Source organism: Octodon degus, unplaced genomic scaffold, assembly GCF_000260255.1.
Source record: "Octodon degus isolate 3935 unplaced genomic scaffold, OctDeg1.0 scaffold00065, whole genome shotgun sequence".
NCBI lineage: Eukaryota > Metazoa > Chordata > Mammalia > Rodentia > Octodontidae > Octodon > Octodon degus.
The window spans coordinates 7,828,809-7,852,023 of record NW_004524641.1 but is presented as its reverse complement, the minus strand read 5'-3'; the positions used below and the strand labels follow the sequence as shown (position 1 = coordinate 7,852,023).

At 43.1% G+C, this 23,215-nt stretch overlaps 1 protein-coding gene across 4 annotated transcripts in view; it reads left to right on the top strand.

The window, feature by feature from the left end:
- Itga6 (integrin subunit alpha 6) overlaps nucleotides 1–23,215 on the top strand; it is an 82,765-nt gene that overhangs the window by 48,866 nt on the left and 10,684 nt on the right. For all 4 annotated transcript variants that reach the window (XM_004634756.2, XM_004634757.2, XM_023719139.1 and 1 more), the window contains 14 exons: nucleotides 4,914–5,009; nucleotides 5,166–5,227; nucleotides 9,440–9,600; nucleotides 9,754–9,897; nucleotides 11,441–11,556; nucleotides 11,681–11,870; nucleotides 11,977–12,060; nucleotides 12,157–12,236; nucleotides 12,394–12,471; nucleotides 12,559–12,661; nucleotides 14,527–14,700; nucleotides 16,092–16,190; nucleotides 16,276–16,386; nucleotides 16,478–16,576. In XM_004634756.2, coding sequence (XP_004634813.1) covers nucleotides 4,914–5,009; nucleotides 5,166–5,227; nucleotides 9,440–9,600; nucleotides 9,754–9,897; nucleotides 11,441–11,556; nucleotides 11,681–11,870; nucleotides 11,977–12,060; nucleotides 12,157–12,236; nucleotides 12,394–12,471; nucleotides 12,559–12,661; nucleotides 14,527–14,700; nucleotides 16,092–16,190; nucleotides 16,276–16,386; nucleotides 16,478–16,576 — 1,597 coding nt within the window. The remainder of the gene's footprint in view (nucleotides 1–4,913; nucleotides 5,010–5,165; nucleotides 5,228–9,439; nucleotides 9,601–9,753; nucleotides 9,898–11,440; nucleotides 11,557–11,680; nucleotides 11,871–11,976; nucleotides 12,061–12,156; nucleotides 12,237–12,393; nucleotides 12,472–12,558; nucleotides 12,662–14,526; nucleotides 14,701–16,091; nucleotides 16,191–16,275; nucleotides 16,387–16,477; nucleotides 16,577–23,215) is intronic.

The window sequence follows — 23,215 nt, the reverse complement described above, 5'->3', positions numbered from 1 at the left end:
TCATATAGCTATTAACCTCAAAGTAATTGAACATTTTTTAAAGACAGAAGAGTGTATGACATTCAACTACTTTAGCAAGCTTCCCATTAAAGCCAAAGGGAAGCACTAGAATGAGCTATTAGCCTTCAACTAGGAAGAAAACTTCTCATTCCAAAATCCGGTTACCAAGTGTCTCAGTTACTTTTCTTGTTGCTGAGATAATATACTGGATGTCCAAAGTTAAAAGAAGAAAAGGTTGCGGCCGGGAAGATGGTTCAGTGGAATAAGCGCTTCCCTGACAAGCGCAAGGGCCTGAGTTCCATCCCTGGTTCTGCAAAAAAAGAAAAAAGAAAAGGTTTATTTAGCTCATGGTCTATAATTGGCTGGGTCCAAGGCAGGGTGACACATGGCAGAGGGGCAACCATTCGTGACAGCAGAAGACAGCGAAAAGAGCAGAAGAGCACGACACTCCTCTTTCTGTCCCTTCTGTTATATCCAGTCTAGGGCATTAGGACAGTGGCAATCCAGCCAGTGGGCTGATCCAGCAATCACCCCCCCCCCTTAGTCCCAGCATGGCACCAGGAATCAATTGCACACTTTAGATTCAGCCTCTGAAAAGGTCCTATGACCACACGAGGCTGTGGGGTGGGGAAGGCATCTAGACCCAAACCGTAACACCGACTTTGTCTAATAGTTGACTGAACTTCAGCTAAATATTTACCTAAGTCTGTGTGTAATTGATACTCTTAATTAATCTTTACTTTCTGTCCTCATAAGTAGGTTGGTAATGAATCCTATGAACTTGTTGTTCTTTCTTTCCTCATAGTTTGAAAGCAGATTTCAAACTTCTTCGATAACCGAGGAACTAAACCTAGTATGTAACACTGAGGAAAGTGAGTCCTAGGGTTTGCTTAAGCATTTACAGTGGGGTCCTGAGGGAACGGAGAATGGGACCTAAATCTTTCCACCCTTGATTCTAGACATCCCCTCCCAGCCATACTAGTACTTCAGGGTAGTTATTGAATAGACATCGGTTACACATGAGCCAGCCAGGCCAGTAAGATTTCCTTGAGGTATAAAGACATATTTTTCATCATTTATACAACTGTGCCCTCAAAATTCTATGTATTAAAAAACTTTATGTATATTAATATGTACTGATAAATGCTAAAATGAAATTAAAAATTATATGTGTATGTTTAAAAAATAAAGTACACCTCAGGTAGAAATGTGCCCTAAAATATTTTGGAATTTACACTAGAGTAAGGCATTAGTGCTGTGGCGCATAAGACACTACATATGTGGGAATTGGTTTTAAAATATGTGAATAAATACTGTATGTAAAAATTGTCAGTTTTTGCCTTTTAAATGTTATTAAACTTAGGACTGTACCTACTTAGCATTTTAGAAACTTCCAGCTGTCGAAATATCAAAAAAGATAAAGGAAAGCAGAGAGGCTGGGAAGGTGGGCAGTATTAGTCCCTGTACTGGCCCCAGTCTTCACCATGAGTGGATTCATGCTGTTTCCCTATAAAACACTCTTCTCCAGAGTAGCTGGGTTTAATGCAAGCCCGCCTGACTCAGACTGTCTGAATCCACGTGGCAGTGAAACCTGGCTGGGGAGTGAAGGAGGGGAGGGTGGGACAAGCTCTCCCATCCCAGCAGCCCCCCTCCACCTCCCCTTGACCTCCTTGGCCACAAGAAGAAGGTGTGGCTTCCAGAGCACTGGGTATTCTTGGGCAGCAAGACAGATTTGGGAGGAGGAGATGAAGGGATTCAAGTTCCTGGAGAGAGATTCCATAGGCCAGGAAAACTGTGGTCAGATCTCAAGGCTGGGATGGGAAATTCTGACAGAGGATATGGAAGGACAGTGTTTGCAAAACAGTCTTTAAAGTTTTTGTTTTTGTTTTTGTTTTAAGTTTAGGATTGGCAGGGCCAGTCAAATAGTTTAGCAGATTAAAGCACCTGTAAAATTATGGAAAAAAACCCAAAATGATGCAAACAAGAATAACACAAAAAGGAAAGGTCAATGAGACGAAAGATTTGTACTAATAGTGTTTGGTCAGGACATCATGTCTGCATCTTGTACTATGAATAACTACTGTGAAGACAACAATATGCAATGTATTAATTATTGTAACTATCCTACTAACCTCTTTTGAAACTGTCTCATTGCTATTTGTTTCTCAATAAAGTTAATTTAAAAAAAAATTTTTAAAAAGCACCTGCAAGCAGGCACAGGGGCCAGGGATTCTGATCCTCAGGCCTGTCATGCCAGCCCCACCCCCAGAGCACACTGAGATGTTCATTGAGACTGGGCGTGGTGGTGCATACCTGTAATCCCAGCTCTTGGGAGGCTGTAAACAGGCAGATCACTATGAGTCTGATCTAGAAGTGAGACCCTGAACACCCTATAGGCCCTTCCCTAAAATACAAAAAAATAAAGTTTAGGATTGACTGAAATTAACATATGGGTAAATACCTTGATAGTGAGCAGCCTGGGTTTTAGAGGTATTGTGGTAGCCATCCTTTTGGAAGGTATTTTGCTTTTGTTTTTGTTTTTGTGGTACCAGAGATTGAACTCAGGACCTTGTGCTTGCCCAGCAGGCGCTTTTGCTGCTGAGCTGTCTCCCTGGCCCTTGGAAGGTATTTGGCAAAATTGCTCACAAGGGCACATATCACCTCACCTTGGTAAGAATAGCTGCAAAAGAAGATAGGTAATAAGTACCTGCAAGAGTGTAGGGAAATAGGAACCTTTGTGCACCGTTGGTAGAACTGTGCATTAGTAAGCCATTATGCGAAACAGTATCGGGGCTGGGGAGATAGCTCAGTAGAATAAGTGCTTGCCTGGCAAGCACAAGGGCCTGAGTTCAATCCCCGGCTCTGCCAAAAAAAAAAAAAAAGTATGAAAGTTTCTTTAAAAAAGTGAAAAAAAAAAAAAAAAGAATGTATGGTCCAGCAATCTAAGCATTGAGTATATATCCAAAGAAAATGAAATCAATATTTCAAAGAGAAACCTGCATCCCCATGTTTATTGTAGTAGTGCTCACAATAGTCATGACATGAAAACAGCCAAAGTATCTCTCAACTGACAAATGGCCAAAGAAAATGTGGTGCATACACATGTGGAATACTATTTAACCATAAATAAATGAAGTTGCTCATTTGCAGCAGAATGCCTAGAACTAGAGATCACTGTTAAGTGAAATGATGTAGGCTCAGAAAGACAGATGCTGCGTACCTCCTGTGGGAACTGTAGAAAAGCTGGTCTCATAAAGGGTGAGAAGAGAATGGTAATCCTAATTGGGAGAAAACTAAAGGAAGGGTAAGCTGATCAGTAGGTACTAAGCTATAGTTAGAAGAAGGGTATTCTGTGTCTTAACTATACAGTAGAGTGACTATAGGTAATGCTATATACATTACAAAGTGCTAGAAGAGTTTTTAATGTTTTTGCTATAAATGCTTATAGTATTTGAAGATAGGTATGCTTAACATTATACAGTATACATGTATCAAAACATCACATGGTACTCCATAAATATGCAGTTTTCATCTCTTAAGAATAATCTTGGGGCTGGAGAGATGGCTCAGTGGTCTAAAGCACCTACTTGGAACAAGCTTGGCAAAGTACAGTGACCACGGTTCGATCCCCCAGCACCACATGCCAGCCAGCTGCGCCCCCTGGTGGGCTGAGCTGGCCACACACACACACACACACACACACACACACACACACACACACAATAAATAAATGTTAAAAAAAAATTTAAAAAAAGAATAATCTTAAAGGCCAGCCAGATTTTAGCTCAGGTTAAAGCACCTGCTTAGGCAGATGCAGGGGTCAGGGTTTAATCCCTGGCGTGCCATGCCAGCTCCAACCCTGGGGTATGCTGAGACTGTGATTGAGACTGGGCATGGTAGCACACACCTGTAATCCTAGCACTTGGGAGGCTGAAAACAGGAGGATCACTACGAGTCCGATCTGTGTAGTGAGACCCTGTAGACTCTGTACTAAATACATTTTTTGAAAAAATTGGATTAAGAATAAATGTAATATTTTAAAATGAATGTATTCTTTGACGTAGCAGTTTCATTGCTAGGAATTGATCCTAGAGATAGACTCAAGTGCACGCGGAAGCATAGGCACAGTAGCGTTGGCCAGAGCAGGAACTCTCACAGCATCGGGAAAGCCTGCACATTGGGACTTATCAGGCCACGATGTTACAGCGATGAAGTGCAACCATCACACGTGAGAAACAACAAACTAGATCCATGTGGCTGACTGTGAGAAGACCTCCAGAACAGTAGTGAAGAGGGCAAGCCAGCGCACACAGCAGTCCTCAGAAAGAGCGTGCTAGTTGAAACAGTGTCTGGTTTTTATATTCAGATGATGTTTGTAATAGAAACCCGTAGACTAGTAGGTATCTAAAAAAGCATGAAGGCTGCTTGAGAGCTGGGCATATGAGATGGAGACACGTGTGCTCTAAAACTCTGGAAGTTTACCTGTTCATATTAGATCTATCCATTTATAAGCTTGGAAATTTTAAAGCTGGTCGCAGTGGTGCACACCTGTAATCCCAGCACCGTGGAGGCTGCGGCAGGAGGATCACAAGGTCAAGCCCACTAGGGGCTTAGTGAGATCTGTCTTAGAAAATAAAGCTCTGGGGAACGTAGCTCAGCGCAAGGGCCCTGAGTTCAATCCCTAGTACCGTGCCACAAATAACAGTTTGTAAATTGTTAAGTACAATATAATTTTAAATATATAGCTCATGTAAACTTACTTGTTTATGTACTAGAGGGAAAATAATGTGCAAACATTTTCCTGTGGTTTTGAATATCTAGCAGGCAGCTAAAGATGCCATGTAGTAAGTGAATGGATCTCATGTTCAAGGTAACAAGAGGCTGAGCTTATTTTTTTACTCCTTCATCTTCAGATCCCGGCCTGTGATTAACATTCAGAAAATCATCACAGTGACCCCTAACAGAATTGACCTCCGCCAGAAAACGTGCGGGGCGCCTAGCGGGATATGGTGAGAGTGCTGTTCTGGGAGCTCTGTCCAGTGCTGCTGTGCTGTGTAACTTGTCCATGGGGTGGGGGTGGAGGGTCGGAGAGCAGGGGAACATGTTGGGTTGCTTCTACTGCAGTAATGCCTCTTTTTAAGAGCTGTGTGTTTGATTTTATATAGCCTCAAGGTTAAAGCCTGTTTCGAATATACTGCTAAACCGACTGGTTACAATCCTCCAATAAGTAAGTACTTCTAGCACATTAAAAAAAATTTTTTTTCTCTCTGCCAGGTTGACAGTTCTGCATAAAACAGAAAAACAAAACTATGGTGGCCCAGTGGGCCTATAAATTCTTGTTTAAAGAGTTAAGTGTATATGTGGTCTCCCCTTTAATCAGGAGAGCACTGTGTAGGGAGGGAGGAAAAATTCCATTTGGTCTCCATTTGAATTTTCCAGAGCAGATGGTTTGGGACAGAATGCCTTGGAAAACTACTTATTTGCTACCACAGTGGTTTCCTCCATTTCTGTCTTTGAAAAGCAGTGTGGAAAATTGGTTTTGTGGTAGTGAGGTGGTGGGTGGTGGCTGTGGACAGGCAGCTGAGGAGCAGCACAGAGCACAGGACAGAATCTGTGCCAGGTTAGAGGCCTGAGACCCAGAACACCCAAGCAGTGTCCCCAAAGGCAGGCCCCAGGTGTTGGAAGGCTGGCCCTGAGGTGCCAGAGCCTGAGGCTTTACTCCAGGTTTCAACAGTGATGCCCACTGACCTCACAGCACAGGCCAAGCCTGGAGCCCTTTGAGCTTCTAACTTCCCATCAGCTCCTGGAATCGTGGTGGTGATCAAGTGAAAAGATGTGGTGGAAGGCTGTTTGTCCTTTATATCATTATGCTGCCTTTCTGTGTAATCCAAAACAGGACTTTTGCCGCAGACTTTGACACACCTAGTCATACCTAGTTATACTTTGATAGATAAGGTCTAATGATAGATAAGGTCTTCATCGCTATGTTTAGTGGCAAACACCCCATGTCATGTGTGAACCGCCTGGCCCAGGTCCTGGTAAGGCAGGGATGTGGGAATTTAAAGAAAAGTCTGCTTGCTTGGTGTGGTGATGCATACCCCTAATTGTTGAGAGGCTAACACTGGAAGATCGAAAGCTTTAAACCAGCACAGGCTGCTCAGAAAGACCCTATGTAAAAATAAAAGGGCTTGGGATATAGCAGTGAAAAAAAAATTTATGATAACATTCAGTGAGTTATGAAGAGCAGCAATTTAAGCAAACACAGTGTGTTTAATTAAAATTACAGCCATCATCTTTGGGGGCCCACGTAGCTTTCATCTTTCAGATTTGAAGCTGTCCCTACAAGGCTTCTTCACCTCCCTCCTGCTGGGCCATCTCTTGCTATCTGGCCTGCATGGTGGGTCCTGCAGACCCAGTGTGAAGTGTCTGTGCCTTGGGTGTAGTGTGACACTGTGCGTAGAAGCTATGGCCTCTTGCTCAGATGTCCAATACAACTGGCCTTTTGCAGCTTGGCTTTTAATGACAATGAAACATACACCATGCTCCTCTGATATCTCACCCTTTTCCTGTTGTTTTTATTAGCTTACCCAAATGTCCTACCTTACACTTGCCCACCTAGATGACAGGCATCTTGGCCTTGTTTGAAATGAACTGGAGACACAAAAAGCAGCACTGATTCTTGGGCAGGGGAGATGGGGAAAGCATGGTGTCTGCTGTTCTGATTGCCATTTTTTTCAGGCCACTCCGTAGAGCATAAACTGGAGTGCTCCTCTCAAGTTCATTTATATAAGAGAAATTACCAGCCTTCCCCTAGCTTTAATGCAACATTTGATGTTGTGTGCGTTGCTTTTATATTCTGTAATTATTCCATTAACCGAGTGTTTGTTGGGGGCCTATTATGGGTGGATCTTTTTTCTTTGAAGGCAGGGAGCACTTTCTTTGATTGCCTTTACTTCCCTGGGCTGGGGAGCTTCCGAAGGAAATAGAATGGGACTTTTTCAAAACTGCTTAAGATACTACCTCTAGAATCTTCCCTCAACATCCCCAAACATGAGCTTATTGTTTGACCAGGATACTTGAACTCGGCAGTCCTCAGATGTAGTGTTCCATACATTCAGATATTTATAATTGAGCCCTAATGAATGTCTACTTGGCTTGCCCCTCAGAGGGTCAGCAGAGGTGGCCTGCAAGGATTTTAAGATGGCATGAACTGTCTGGAGGGTGAGGGAAGGTTACTGTGGTTTTAGTGGATAAACGTTTTAATGCATCCACACCCTGCAGCACTTTGGTGATGAGGGGCACTCAGCGTGGGAGCCTTTCTCTGGTTCATTGTAAAGTTAGCAGGTCACTGATAAATGGATGATGTCGAGGCTATGGAGGACCTACAGTGGGGGAGCATTCCATTTGGTGGCTGTGACATTTAAGAATTTTTCAGATGGGCACAGAAATTACTATTGGAACTGTCCTCGTTTCTAAATTTTGGTCCTACATATCTGAGGAACTATCATTTTAGCATAAGAATGCTGTTATATTCTCTGGGTGTGCGTGCACACACATGCGTCGGGGCTTGTTGCTGTGGGTGAATTCCTCCTACTTCTGTTCATCCGCTCCACAAATCATGTTTTCTGTTGGATGTTGAGGTAGTTGGTGGTGCCCGGGACTGTGTGGTCCCTGTCTGAGCTTGTCCCCACTATGGGAGACAGGCAGTCACTGCACAGTAGGCGTGGAGGGGCTGGAGACACAGAATGCTCTAGAGAGCCACAGGACCCTCTAGGATGGGATTTCTGGAGGAAGTGGTGGCCAGCATGAGGTGTAATGGAGAAATGGGATCCACTGAGCAGGCCAAATATTTCTGTGGTTTTTTTTTTTTTTTTTTTTTTCTGTACTTAGGACAGGGTCTTCAGGGTCTCACCTTCATAGATCGGACTCGTAGTGATTCACCTGTTTTCATCCTCCCAAGTGCTGGGATTACAGGTGCTCGCCACCACACCCAGTCTCAATCGCTGTCAGTGCACACTGGGGGCGGGGCTGGCATGGCAGGCCTGGGGATCGAACCCCGGCTGCTGTGCCCTGCCTAAGAAGGCACTTTAGTCCACTGAGTTATCAGGCTGGCCCTTACTTCATCTATAAAGATACGATATTAAAATAGGTGCTGTCACAAAGGTTCCTTTTGTCCTCAAGGTAAATATTAGAGCATGGGCTGTTCATAGTCTCAATTTCTGTAGCATATATTTGCCTTCTCCGTGCTGCATATGTGTCAGCTTGCTTGCTTTTCTGATGGTTAGTGAGTGCCTAATGAATGTAAGTAATTTAAGTATTGGCCCATAGAAAACATGGTTAGCAGCTACATCCAGTGACCTGGCAAAAAAATGCATTCTGAAGTCAAGAAATGAAATCGTGATAATCCGGATCCTGGCTTGCATCCAAGTACCATTAGTAATAATCAAAAGCAAGCTGTCCTCCTAGAGCAGGGTGGAAACTTCATTGGTAGGGGTCTCATTACGCTGGCAGACAGTATCCCAACCACTAACAGGGACATCATTTGCCATTTAGTGCTTTGCTTTTTTTTTTTTTTTTTTTTTTTTTAGGGAAATAATGTTTTTTTTTTTTGTATCCACAGAGTGTTCAGGGTCTCACTACTAGATCGGACTCATAGTGATCTGCCTGTTTACGGCCTTCCAGGAGCTGGGATTACACACCACACCCAGTCTCAGTTGCCAGCACACCCCGGGGGTGGGGCTAGCAGTGTATCAAACCCCTGGCCCCTGTGCCTGCTTGCAGGGGCTTTAATCCACTGAGCTGTTTGGCTGACCCCTGCTTTTTTTTTTTTTTTTTAAAGGTGAAAGGTCTTGTCCTGCTTGCAAAAGACTTATCCAAAAATAAAAAAAAATAAAAAAAAAAGACTTATCCATATCCCTTTGTTTAAACAAGTGTCCTTTATCATTGCTCCTTAAACTATAAGAATTACCCAGGGATGTTGTTAAACTGCAGATTAGGGTTTAGTTGTCAGGAGATGCCACCTTTCCCAGAATAGTAAAGGCCCAGGGTCAGTGAAGCAAGATCTCATTAGAGAATCAGTAAGCTGCGGCCCTGAGAGAATGTTGGATGTTTCTAGTTCTTTTCCGTATTCTGCGTGTTCCTGAGATTGAGCCCCAAAGTCACTGATTCTTTAGGAGCTGCTGTGAGAAGGTTTTGACTTATTCTCGAGCTCCCCCAGGTGGCCCAGAGAAGATTATGACAGTGTTAAGAGTAGATGGGGGAAGGATCAAATTGAAAACATCACAAATCACGATGCATTCCTTATTAGGAAATACAAAGAGAAACAAGTGGTGGGGAAAAAGTGTTCTATGAAAAGTTAAAGTATTTCAAAAGGAAGTCAAGCTGAAGGCTGGGTGATGCATGAACACAGTGTCAACACGATTTTGTTAATTTTATCTAGCAATCATGGGCACACTCGAAGCTGAAAAACAAAGGAGAAAGTCTGGGCTGTCCTCAAGAGTTCAGTTTCGAAACCAAGCATCTGAGCCCAGATATACGCAGGAACTCACTCTGAACAGGCAGAAGCAGCGGCAGTGCATGGAGGAGACGCTCTGGTTGCAGGTGAGCACGGCGGCAGGAGGACAGTGGCGAGGCCTTCCGGCCTTCTGCCTAGATCCTGAGATGGGCCCCCGCAACCTGTCAGTCACTACACAGTCATCGTTTGGGGCTCCCCAGTTGCATTTCAGCATAATTGTGTCACCACTCGCTTTGCAGGAAAACATCAGAGACAAGCTGCGTCCCATCCCCATCACAGCTTCCGTGGAGATCCAGGAGCCCAGCTCCCGACGGCGGGTAAACTCACTTCCAGAAGTTCTTCCAATTCTCAATTCCAATGAACCCAAGACAACCCAGACTGATGTAAGTCTTCCTGACTTTTGTTTTGCCTAGGTCATTGCTGTGTTGTGAGTTAAATCAACCCACAAGGCAGTGGAACCAGTGACGTACTCTAAAGCTGCTCCCTTATTATTAATCTGTTATTTAATGCACTGTTTGAGAAGACTTGTTTCCCAAATTAGCAGTGAATACAGAAACCTATGAAATACAGTGTGGAGCCTGGCAGTGTTTTGTCTTCCTCGTTTTTGGCCACTGTAATTACGATTATAATTGGCAAAGCATGTATTTTATTGTTTTCTCCCAATAGAAAGAACAATGCATGGCATTTAATCACTGAGAACAGTAAAGGACAGAAAACAAATCAAGGAAGATTGAAATTCAGAGAGGCAAATGTATATTATGATGTAATAATCATTTAGTGTCTAATGTAGCCTAGGTCATCTTTTTTTTTTTTTTTTTTTTTTGCAGAACTAGGGATTGCACTCAGACCCTTGCGCTTGCCAGGCAAGCGCTTATTCTACTGAGCTATCTCCCCAGCCCCATAGCCTAGGTCATCTTAGGAAGAAATACATGGTTTGCTAGACCTCTCATTTAAGGTATATGTTTACTAGTGCTTAGAAGGGCTGAAATCAAGATTAGCCTGGGGAGATACGATTTCTTGATTGGGCACTGCACATTTTCTGTCAGAGTCCAATAGCTGGGCATGGTGACACTTGCCTGTAGTCCACTGGGGAGGTTCAAGCGACATGATTGCATGAGCGCAAGTGTTTGAGGTCAGCCTGTGAGACCTTATCTCGTACAGAAAAAAATAATCCACTTGGGACTGGATTGAGGCTGTGAGGCGGCTGGTACTAGTGGCTCTCTGGCCCAGCTTTGTGAACAGGGGAATATTCAGGAGCTGAGGCCTAAATCCCTACTTCATCGGTTGTTTCTATCACCGACCAGTTCCCTAAACTTCAGTGTACTTTACATGCGTTGATGTTGTTGGCTGTTATGTCGTTAATGTTTCCTGGGTACTTTGCCGGTTCCATAATCAAGTTAAACATAACAGTAAAGGAGTCAGTTTTCCTAATAATTTCACCATGTGATTTTCGAGTACATAATCAAGCATTGTGTTCTCTCTGCCATTTGCTTTTCTAACTTTAAGCCCGTTGTTTCCCCCTCTGTATGGCGGGGCTTGTAATAATGGTATCTTAACCCTCCTCAGAGTTCCGTTGTGAGATTGGATGAGTTCAGTGTGTGAATCATGTTACCCATCATAACTTTTCATAATTTTTGTGGTAGACCTGTAAAGTAATACTTACGGTAGACCTAGTGTCTCACCGACCAGCTTGACGCCTACACAGCTAAGTAGTGGCAGAGCCAGATTTGCTACCCAGATTTTCTGTGGCTGCACACTGCTGCATCACGCTGTGTCCACGCCGTCAGTGGTTTTTGTCACCAGATAGAGGTCACCATGTTTGGATAAAGGACAGAGCAGGAATTAAGTGGTGGTGTATGTTTCCCCCTCAAATTCTGTGAAATGAATTATATGGAAACTTCTTTAGATGCCTTTGTTTTCCCACAGGTGCACTTCTTAAAAGAGGGATGTGGTGACGACAATGTATGTAACAGCAACTTAAAACTAGAATATAAATTTTGTACCCGAGAAGGAAATCAAGACAAATTTTCTTATCTTCCAATGTAAGAATCACTTTGTAGCACTAACAAAACACAACTCGGGCTTCTAGGTGGCTTTTTGTTGAGGAAAGATTCCTAGAAACATATTGGGTCAGGCTTTTTCTTTTTCTTGTTGTTTTCTGAATAGCCAAAAAGGGGTTCCAGAACTAGTTCTCAAAGATCAGAAGGATATTGCTTTGGAAATAACAGTGACAAACATTCCATCTGACCCAAGAAATCCCAAAAAAGACGGCGATGATGCCCACGAAGCCAAACTCGTGGCAACATTTCCTGACACTCTGACATACTCCGCCTACCGAGAACTGAGGGCTTTCCCTGTAAGTGTTTTCAGGGAGTACGTGTCTAGGGGTGGGAGTGGGGGACCAGTGCCACATAGCACACTGTGGCGATTGTGCTACAACCTGTTTCCTTTCTCTGCTACAGGAAAAGCAGCTGAGTTGTGTGGCCAACCAGAATGGCTCCCAGGCAGACTGTGAACTCGGAAATCCTTTTAAGAGAAATTCCAGTGTGGGTGATGCCTTCGTGTACTGTATTTTACTATCCTAAATGCCATTACCATATACATATACTTGGCCTGGGTTAATAGCTATTTATATTTTTTAGGTTACTTTTTATTTGATCTTAAGTACAACTGAGGTCACCTTTGACACCACTGATCTGGACATTAACCTGAAGTTGGAAACGTAAGCCTTGCTTCTCTCCACCTTCCCATCCAGAATTACTACATGAAATCCCCGTCAGCCAATGAATTGGCACTGATCGGATGCATAAAAGAAATGGAATTGTAATGAGAGAACTGACTGCTAAAGTAAAACCCTATTGTTTCCTTTTCATTTTCAGAACAAGCAATCAAGATAATTTGGCTTCAATTACAGCTAAAGCAAAAGTGGTTATTGAACTGCTTTTATCGGTCTCCGGGTAAGTGTTTGTGTTTAGCATAACAAATCAACGTTTGAAAGAACCATTTACAATCCTTACTAAAACTAGTGTTTTATAATTTAACAGAGTTGCTAAACCTTCCCAGGTGTATTTTGGAGGTACAGTCGTTGGTGAGCAGGCGATGAAATCTGAGGATGAAGTGGGAAGTTTAATAGAGTATGAATTCAAGGTGAGCTGGAGCAGTTGGTCCTTTTCTTATACTGGAAACTGCCATATCAGAGATAGTAGTCATTTAGCAAATAGATGAAATTAATAAAAAGCATTATAAATGAATATCCAGTTAAATGTGAGCTTGCCAATTTTTAAACAGCGTGCTGGTTTATAAAAACTTTATCCTTAAGAGTAGGGAACATGGGGGCCGGGGAGATGGCTCAGTGGAATAAGCGCTTCCCTGGCAAGCGCAAGGATCTGAGTTCAATCCCCGGTTCCATCAAAAAAAAAAAAAAAAGAGTAGGGAACAATTGTCCCCAGCCTAGGCCTTCAGAATCCAGTTTGGTGTGATCTGTTTCTTATTAGAATTGTAATGTATGTGTGGTTTAGAGATAAAGTAATATTTGATCCCCATTCTACCAGGGTCTATAAAACAAACAAAAAAATCTCGAGTAATTTGTGTTGGGCTTTGGAATGGATAGTTTATTTCTTCCTTCATAATAAGGTCATCTTATTGCTTGTGGTTGAAAGATGGTTGATGTCTTAGTCATCTTCTTGTCACTAGGAAACAATACCAGACACCCACAGCTTAAAGGAGGAGGTGCTTATTTTGGCTCGTGATTTAGAAATTTTAGTTTGTGTGTTGTTGGCTGCCACCAGGCAGAAACAACATGGCAGGAAGGCCAAGGTGCTCATGTCCCAGTTTCCAAGAAGCAGAGAGAATGAAGGGAAGAACGGGGAAGATAAACAAACCCTTCCAGGCCACTCCCCCATTGATCTGCATCTTCCAGTCAGGCTGCACCTCCCCACATCCCATGTCATAATTTCCCATAATCCATTTACCTTTTGAAAGCTCTGCCTTCGAGTGCCTGAGGCTTTGAAGGGACATCCAGGTATCAACATAGCAATTAATGTTTGCCTCCCTTTCATAGGAATTTTGGGTTGGTGATGTAGCTTTAGCTTATGCCAGTAAGGAAAGTAATGACTGGGTCTGAACTACTTCGAAGTAGGAAATCATAGTGACTTTGTGCAGTTGAATGAATATATTAACACCTGGAGTGAAGTTCACTCATAACGCACAGGGGCTACGGTCTGTGTGACTTAAGTCACATTCCTTCAAAGCACTGTAAGCACCGAGGTCAAAGTCAGAACAGCAAGAGCAGGCCACTGCTGACTGGAGGCTGAATGACGAGCCTCCCCCTCTGTGTCTCTTAGCATTGCACACACTGCCAGACCGGAAGTGGCGTTGGGTACAATCTCTGCACAGCTTTGGCTGGAAACGAAGCCTGTGGGTTCTGGAGCAGCCATTCACCCAGGTGCACAGGACTCCAGCCTCTTGCTTTTGGCTCTTAACATAGGACATTCCTCAGCTCTCTCATAAGGTTTCCAACAACTCTCCTCTGGGTGGTAGAGGGCAGAAGCAGTTTTATTTTCACTGTGGGCAGGTTCTCCAGAAGCAGGTCATGGGTGCACTGCCATGGCACAGGTTAGTCACCTACCAAGCAGGACAGTTGTACACCAGTGTCCTAATTATAGCACACACAGGAGTTTCCCTGGATTGATTGAGAATAATACGTAGTATGTCAACACTGCTGATTGTGTTGCCTACAACTGTTGTACCTGCCTGTGAATTAGCAATTACCTCTTTGACCTTTCCCTCATGTTTTTTTGACAAGATTCTTTAATCACAAACCTCTATTTTTTTTTTTATTTATAGTGGAACCGGGGATTAGAACTAGGGCCCTTGCACTTGCCAAAGAAGAACTTCTTCCAATGAGCCTTCTCCCTGGCCCCCAAACCTCTATTTTTGAATACCTTATCAGTTGTCCATTTATTTTTCATTAAAAGGAATATGCTGAGATAATATGTATTCTTTTCTAACAGGTGATTAACTTGGGTAAACCTCTTAAAAACCTTGGTTCAGCGACCTTGAATATTCAGTGGCCAAAAGAAATAAGCAATGGCAAATGGTTGCTCTATTTGGTGAAAGTGGAATCCAAAGGACTGGAAAAGATAGTTTGTGAGCCGCCAACAGAAATAAATGCTCTGCACCTAACGGTATGTGGATGGACTCGTGTGATGTCTCCCTAAGTATAAATAAGAGAAGCTGACCGTCAGGAGGGTCGGGGCTCTCGGTAGGAGACTGGCACTTTGGCATGTTGGCTTTTTCTTTGATTGCCACAGTTTCTCCTTTTGAGCTGAGTAACCAAGCCAGGCTGAGGCACTTTTGCTGATTGGTGACCATTATGATACCTAAGGCACGGTCACTCAGTACTTGTCGGGCGAGGGACTTTTTTTCTCAAGTGTCGTGACTCAGTATGCCGTGTAAAGAGGATTAGGATGTGTTGTTGGGAGGGAGCCAGTCAGGGTCAGTGCCAAGCAGGGCCATTACAACTCATTACGAAAGATAAAGGCTCCTCAGCAAATGACCTTGAGAGCTTTATTCTTATTTTTTTAAACAGCAAATAAATACTCACTGAGTACTTCATTGTCTTAAACGCTGTACTGACCATTTTGTTTGTGTTTCTAAGCTAATTTATTTATTTAGAGACAGGTTCCCACTGTGCAGTTCAGGCTGCTTCAAACTTACTCTGTGGCCCGAGCTGGCCTCTGTCTTACTGTGATTCCTCCTGCCTCAGTCTCTTCAGTGCTGGGATTATAGGCCCAGGGATCAAACCTCTAGTTCTGCAAAATTAAATAAATGAATAAATATTCTTACCTGAGGGGCGGCCAAATAGCTTAGCAGATTAAAGCGCCTACAAGCAGGTGCAGGGGCTGGGGTTCGATCCCTGGGCCTGCTGTGCTGGCCAGCTCCCAGGGCACGCTGAGACAGCAATTGAGACTAGGTGTGGTGGCATGCGCCTGTAATCCCAGCTCTTGGGAGGCTAAAAACAGGTGGATCATTATGAGTCCCATCCAGTAGTGAGACCCTGAACACCCTGTAGACCCTTCCCTAAAATACAAAAAATAAACAAATAAATAAATGAAATATAAAAGTTCTTACCCGGCACAGTTGTTGGTGCCTTGTCTCGACTTAGTCATACTGCTTCTCTTTGTTCCTCAGCTCACTCGCCATTCTGTGTATACTGTCTACCATGTTAGGTATCGAGCTGGGGGCAAGGGACACAGGAATATGAACCTGTCCCTGACCTCAGTAAGTTCATGGTGTGGTGCCTTGTGTTCAGTAGGGACACAAAGGAACAAAGGAGCATCTTTCTTTTTGCCTCAGATTAAAAACCACAGTAGAAGTACACTATTTAAGCAGTCGTAGGAATTAGTCAATACAGTTGACGCCAGAGTGGTCAAAACATTCACTAGTTTTACACTGAAGATGGGTGTGGGCTTTGGTGCTGGAGGTGAGGGTGGTACTGATTGCTGATTAAACGTGGGAAATTTGTATGGTAATGACAAAGAGTGACATAAACTGTCATGCATATACTTCTTTTTAGGAGTCCCATAAATCAAGAATGAAACGGGAAATTGCTGAAAAACAGATAGATGATAGGAGAAAATTTTCTTTGTTTACTGAAAGAAAATACCAGACCCTCGTGAGTATTTTTTCAGACTTGGGGACAGGATGGGGATGGCTTCACACATTGTGGATTCTGACCATCAGTCTCCCTGTCTGTCCAGAACTGCAGCGTGAATGCGAAGTGCGTCAACATCAGGTGCCCCCTGCAGGGGATGGACAGCAAGGCTTCTCTCATTCTGCGGTCCAGGTTGTGGAACAGCACGTTTCTAGAGGTATGGCCCTGCCATGAGGCTGTCCCTGGAAGTCATTTGCTACCACCGAGGACATTTGTTACTGTCTAACACATCCACTGTCTCCCAACAGGAATATTCTAAGATGAACTACTTGGACATTCTTGTGCGGGCTTCCATTGAGGTGACTGCTGCTGCTGGTAATATCAAGCTGCCCCATGCAGGCACGCAGGTGAGAGGTCCCCAGTCTTGGCTCAGGGTGGGTCCCTCTTCCTTTCCCTGTGCCCACAGCCTGAAGTCACATTCTTTGGTGTTCCATGTCCTTCGAAGCCCACTTCCCCCAGTAAGGAGGAAATAGATAAACTCTTCAGGCATTACCAGCCAATACTGTATTTTTGTAGAATCACTGAAAAAAAGGAAGTCTGTCTGCAGTCCTCCATTCAGCAGGAATGAGGCAGGTATAGAGGTCATTGACTCAGTGGGAGCAGGTACACCTTACAGCCCTTCTTAGAATGCCCAAATCAGGGGCTGGGGAGATAGCTCAGTAGAATAAGCACTTGCCTGGCAAGTGCAAGGTCCTGAGTTCAATCCCCAGTATCACAAAAAACAAAAACAAACAAACAAAAAAAACCCTACATTCTTGCTTGGCAAACGCAAAGTCCTGAGTTTGATCCCTGATACCACCAAAAAAAAAGAAATGCCCAAACCAGCAGTGGCCAGCTGAAGATCTCTCTCAGCTGGGCACAATGGTCTACTCAGGTAATCCTAGCACAATGGGAGCCTGAGGCAAGAGAACTGAGGTCAAGTCCAGCTTGGGCAACTTTTAGCAACTTAATAAGACCTGTCTCAAAAAATAGAAGAGTTGGTGATATAGCTCAGTGCAAAGGATTGGCACCTGATTTTTGGTGCAGTTAAAAAAATAAAATGAGGTTGAGGGGTATAGCACAGTGGCATAAGTGCCTGCCTGGAAAGTGCAAGGTCCCAGATCCAATCCCCAGTAGTTCAAAAAAAAAAAAAAATTAATAAAAATAAAACACTCTTACTGGATGTGGTAGTGCATAGTTGTAATCCCAGCTTCAGGAGCTAAAACAAGGCTCATAAATTCAAAGCTAGCCTGAGCAGCTTAGCGAGACCCTGCCTCAAAATAAAGAGGGTTTAAGGTGTAGCTCAGTGGAAAGGCCCTGAGTTCCATTCTAGTACCACCACCAAAAAAAAGAAAAAAAAAAAAAGAAAAAAGAAAGAAAAGAAAAGAGATGCTAGAATTGAGCCTTGTAACATATGTCTCTGTTACATCTATTAAAGCAAACTCATAAACAGTTTCCTGTCTTGGCCATCTAGCAGCCTTCTCAGTAATTGAAGCTGCGAAGTTCTCCATCATCTCTGTTGTGTTCTACTGAAACTTCTTGGATGGTTTCATCAGAATTCATTGTTGAGCTGTGTTTCCTGTATCATGTGTTTAAGTAGTATGAAAAACTAAATGCACGCCTTTAAATGTATCTTCACACTTCTGGCCCATTGTTTCATATGCACAGCACTTTTGGGTGTTGATCATCTGCTGTCTCAACTTTCTATCTGTGCAAGCTTTTTTCTTCAAAACCAAGAAGTAAACATTCTATGTCCTTATTCATTCGTCAACAAAACTGTGGGAGCGAACAAGGAATAGGGCTTTGTAGTGATCCGCTAGTAAGCAGCTCCCTTTGGGCATCAAGAACCCCCAGGGACTTGCATTAGGATCTTGCAGAAGAAGGACCATAGGTCATGGTAGGAATTGCACATGGGAACATTTTGACAAATAGACTGGAGAAAGGTTGTATGCTTCTGCTCTTCCATTCATGTGCTGGCTTATGAAAATGCTCTGACTTTGATCAGTTCAGTAGTGGAAACTTCATTGACCCTCCTTAACCAGTCTCGCTTCTGAAATACAGCGCTCTTTAGAATGTCTTTGGATTTATCATCCAGACCAGAATACATTCGTTGCCACGGATGGTGTAAACTGCGGCTGTCCCAGGCTCACCCTGGCTTTCAGGCATCTCTGCAAGTTGCTGCAGCCCACCTCTCATCAGTAAAGCATCCGAAGGACCTGGAGTGCACCACACCCTCCCTGGAATCCTTTCTCCCCATATCCGGCTCAGGCAGCTGCTACAGCTTCTAATGACTACAGGGAGGCAACTGAGCATCACAGAGTTTTTTTAGAGCTGCAAAAAGTTCAACACTTTAGAGAGAAGGGACTAACAATAAAATGTCCACAATTTCCTAGATACTTTTTATTTGTTTAAACTTAAGAACACCAAGGTAGGCATTATATTCATTTTACAAACAAAGAAAGAGACTCAGGTTAGGATTTGAGGTCCTGAACCAACACTCGTAGCTGTCTAACTTCAGGGCTCTTGTGCTGCTTCTCTGGGACACGTGGTCCTTACGTCACAAATTCAGAGGCAACATCCCGCATGACCAGCAAGTGGAGCTGAGAATAAATCTCAGGTCTCTAGAGTCCTAGGTGCTCTGGCTTCTGGAAGATGCTTGAACAGGGGTCCCAGTATCCTGTCTGGTCACTGAGTCAGTAGTTGGAAGGAAGTTGTCTTGAGTATTTTATGTTCTTAGGGCTTAGAGAACTCTGGCCTTCTAGTGGGAAGCCAATCTTTGCATGATCCTACTTTGCTTAATAATTGGCAGATCAGTGACTGGAGTCTCATGTCTGGGACTTATTTCTGAGAAAAATTGAAACATTTTATCTCTAGTCTTCTGAAACCTCTATTTTCTGTGATTTCTGGGATACAATAGCTCCGGTGTCATATCTATACTTTTCTTTAGTATTTTAAGGTACAGTTTTTCTGGGCCTGAAGATTTGAGCTTAATTTGGGTATCAGGATGCTTTTTTTTTTTTTTTAATGTCTTCTTGTGTTAACGGGTTATAGTTTCATCTTCTTGGTTTCCCCTGTTCTTTCCAGTCTGAAGACCATTTTCTTTGGAGGTTGTGTAATTCATTCTTACTTTTTCGGTTTTAATACTACAATAATTTCTCATTTCTTTTTCTCTAATTCTACTTTAAAAGAAGGAAAAAAAAAAACTTTTTTGGCTTCTTCATTATCCAGTTTCAAGAGCAATTGAGTTTACCACCCACTAAAACACTTTCAAATTAAGATACTGTCAAAGTCAGCCTTTGACTTAACAAAGTCAGAAGTCACAGATTAAAGCAAGTTCAGTGATTTTTTTTTTTTTTTTGGTTTTGCCAGAGATCAAACTCAGGCCCTCAGGCTTGCCAGGCAGGCACTTATTCCACTCAGCTAACTCCCCAGTCCCAATGATTACATTTTATTTATTTATTGGTGGAACCGGGGATTGAACTCAAGCCCTTGTGCTTGCCAGGGAATGACTACATTTTAACATCAATTATTAAATTGAATGCACACAGTTAACAAGTACCTGTTAAAACAACATGTGATCCTTCCCTGTGCTGGAGGCCAGAAGCAAAACTGAATGAGAAGGGCTGGGAAGATGGCTCAGTAGAATAAAGAGCTTCCCTGGCAAGGGCCTGCATTCAATCCCCGGTTCAGTCAAACAAAACAAAACAAAAACCTGAATGAGCTGCTTTTTTAAGAATGTCATGCCCCAGGAGACAGAACCAGGAGAGAAATGTTGACTTGGTACCAAGGGAAGGGTGGATGTTAGTTGTGTATGTGTGCCTACCTCATTTGAAGGAAGCAGACAGAAAACATCCAAGCTTCCTGGCTGCGCAAGATAAATCATGACAGGTAAAAACAAATACTCCATTATTTATGTATTTATGTCTGTATTTTTTTTTTGTTGTTGTTTGTTTGTTTGTTTTTTGCGGAACCGGGGATTGAACTCAGGTCCTTGCGCTTGCCAGGCAAGCACTTATTCTACTAAGCCATCTTCCCGGCCAATGCTCCATTATTTAGAAGAAAGATTTTAGTTTTTGGTTCTAAATTCAGAGAAGAACTTAAGATATGTTTCCTTCTTTTAAATATGGGAAGTAAGAGATATGGCAATCCCTGGAGGTAAGTTTTTTTATACTGATGTAGAGGCCATCATAGATTAATCAGCAAAAGTATTCTGGCAGCTGGCAAGCTAATATGGTCCTGGCAGCACTGCTTGGCAGTGGAATTTGTTTTTGTATTTTAGGGAAGGGTCTGCAGGGTGTTCAGGGTCTCACTACTGGATCAGACATAGTAATCTGCCTTTTTACAGCCTCCCAAGAGCTAGGATTATAGGTGTGACATCACACCCAGTCTCAATTGCCCTCTCAGTGCACCCTGGGATGGGGCTGGCACAGCAGGCCCAGGGATCAAATCCCCCGCCCCTGCGCTTGCTTACCGGTGTTTTAACCCACTGAGCTATTTGAGCAGTTCTTTACAGTGGAATTTAATGCATCAGGGGAGTTTAAGTCCTTTTGCTTTCCTGGGCACATGGTCAGGTCTGCGTGGATAGGTCCTCACCACAGAAATGCCTGTGTTACTAAAATCAAAGGAAGAAGTATTTGGAGAGTTGTAAAGGTCTGCGCAATTTCTACTCACCTAAAGCTGTTATCATTAATAAAAGTAAAAGCTGTCATTTGAAAGTAAAAGCTGTCATTCGTTGGTTAAAGTATCCCTTTATCAGCTTCCTACTTCCTGCCATCCCAGCTGTCATTCATTCATGACTGTCAATCATCCAATAATAATGAAAATGATGATAATAATAATAATAATACAATTTAAGTAAACAAACACTACAGTCTTGCCAACTGGCTACTCCCTGGACCCCGGAACTCTCTCCCCCATAAATATGTAGCCAGCCAAAACTCTGACAAAGTCCTCTATTTTTGATGCCCAGTGAGTTGCTTCACCATATGGGTTTAAATGGTGGCCAGACCTGGGATTGTAGAGATTCTACTGGATTCCTACCCACCCAGCTGCCCAGGCTGCGAAATCAAAAGTTACCTTGTCCAGCCCTTGGGATTTTGGATAGCAGACATTTATAGGAGTGGTTTCTCCTGCTGCTGTCAACCATTTTAAAGGCACCAATGCATGGTGATTATCATAAGGCAGATTCCCTTGGCATAGATCAGCCTGTGCTCTGCATTTCCAGATTTGCCAGCTTATTCTTACAGCCACCTTGCCTCAAGGACACACTGTGCTAGATTCCAGAGAAGGGAGGTTAAATGAGATCCAGCTTTGGCAAAGGGACGTTACTGTTCTGTTGTAATTAGCTTATAAGTATATTATTTCTTCTGGGGCCTTTCACTGTTCCTTCCTTTCTGGTTGCCCTACACTGGACCCAGCAATCTCAAGAAAGGGTTGTAAGGCTGGGGAGATGGCTCAGTAGAATAAGTGCTTGCCTGGCAAGTGCAAGGGCCTGAGTTCAATCCCCAGTTCTGCCAAAAAGAATGAACGAACAAACGAATGAACGAAAGAAAGAGTTGTTTTACCTTAAAGCTAAGGCATTTGCTGGAAAAAGTGAAGAGAGAGAGCCTGGTGGCTAGCAGGGGCTGTGAGCTTGGGGGAACCTCATTCACAGCGTAACAGGACACAGGTAAAGGTATTGTGCTGGCTACTGGAGACAGTGGAGCTGGCTGCAAACTCCAGATGTAAACTCATGCCTATGAAGTATTTAAACAAAAGCATTCTGCTGCTTGTATTTTCTGTAAGTCCAATGAGAGCGATACACTGTTTTTCTAGAAGTGGAAAGGGATGTACTTGAATGAGGAGATTTAAAAAATAAAAATTGTAGAAGTACTGAAGCCCCAGTATAGGTACAGAAGCATGGTTAGACGGTATCCCGGGTTCAATCTTAATATAAAACACTTAACTAAAAACACTGCTTACAAATTAAGGTCTTCTGAGTTTTATTTGCCTTTTGCTTTATATCCTATCAGTTCAGAAATACAGAAAAATAGGGTCAGCCAGATAGCTCAGCAAATTAAAGCACTTGCTTAGTTAGGCAGACACAGGGATCTAGGTTCAATCCCAGCTGTGCTGGCACCACTCCCAGGGTGCGCTGAGACAGTGATTGAGACGGTGTGGTGGCGCATACCTGTAATTCCAGCGCTTGGGAGGCTGCAAACAGGAGGATCACTAAGAGTCTAATCTGTGTAGTGAGACCCTGTGGACCCTGTACTATATATATATAGAGAGAGAAATAACAGAAAACTATGACTAGTAAATCTCTGATCCATGTAGTTTACAAAATCAATATTCATTGCAATCCCTAGGTCTTTGCATGTTTTGATAAACAGCTCCTGGCTTCACAAAGTCTGTTTGAAATTCTAATATACTTCATTTACACATAATGGACATATGAGAATGGATATAACTGAGTCGTTGCATTGCCAGAAGCAACTTTTTAGGTTTGTGGGTAAACACTGTGTTTATTTAATTGGTATTTGTCAACTGTAAAATGATTAATACTTAAGCTTCTCATCAGCTACAGCATAAGTTACACTCTCCTTCTGAGTGAATCTAGGGTCTAGTTTGTCTTCACACATTTTTGTGGAAGATGGCATCCAGCCATCTCAGGAAATTGTATTTATGAGGATCATTAATTTGATTTCTAAGAAGCTAGTCATTCAGCTCCATCTCTATTTTTATATCTGATAGCATCTTTAAAATCTGAGTTGTAAACCAGGCATGGTGGTGCACGCACATAATCCCAGCACGTGGGAGGTGTAAGCAGGAGGATCGTTGCAAGTTCAAGACCAGCTTGGGCTACAAAGTGAGCTCAAGGCCAGCCTGAACTGCATAGTGAGACCCTGTCTCAAAAAAAAAAAAAAAAAAAAGACAGGGCTGGTGAGATGGCTCAGTGGTCTAAAGCACCTACTTAGAACAAGCTTAGCAAATCACAGGGACCACCGTTCAATCCCCCAGCACCACAT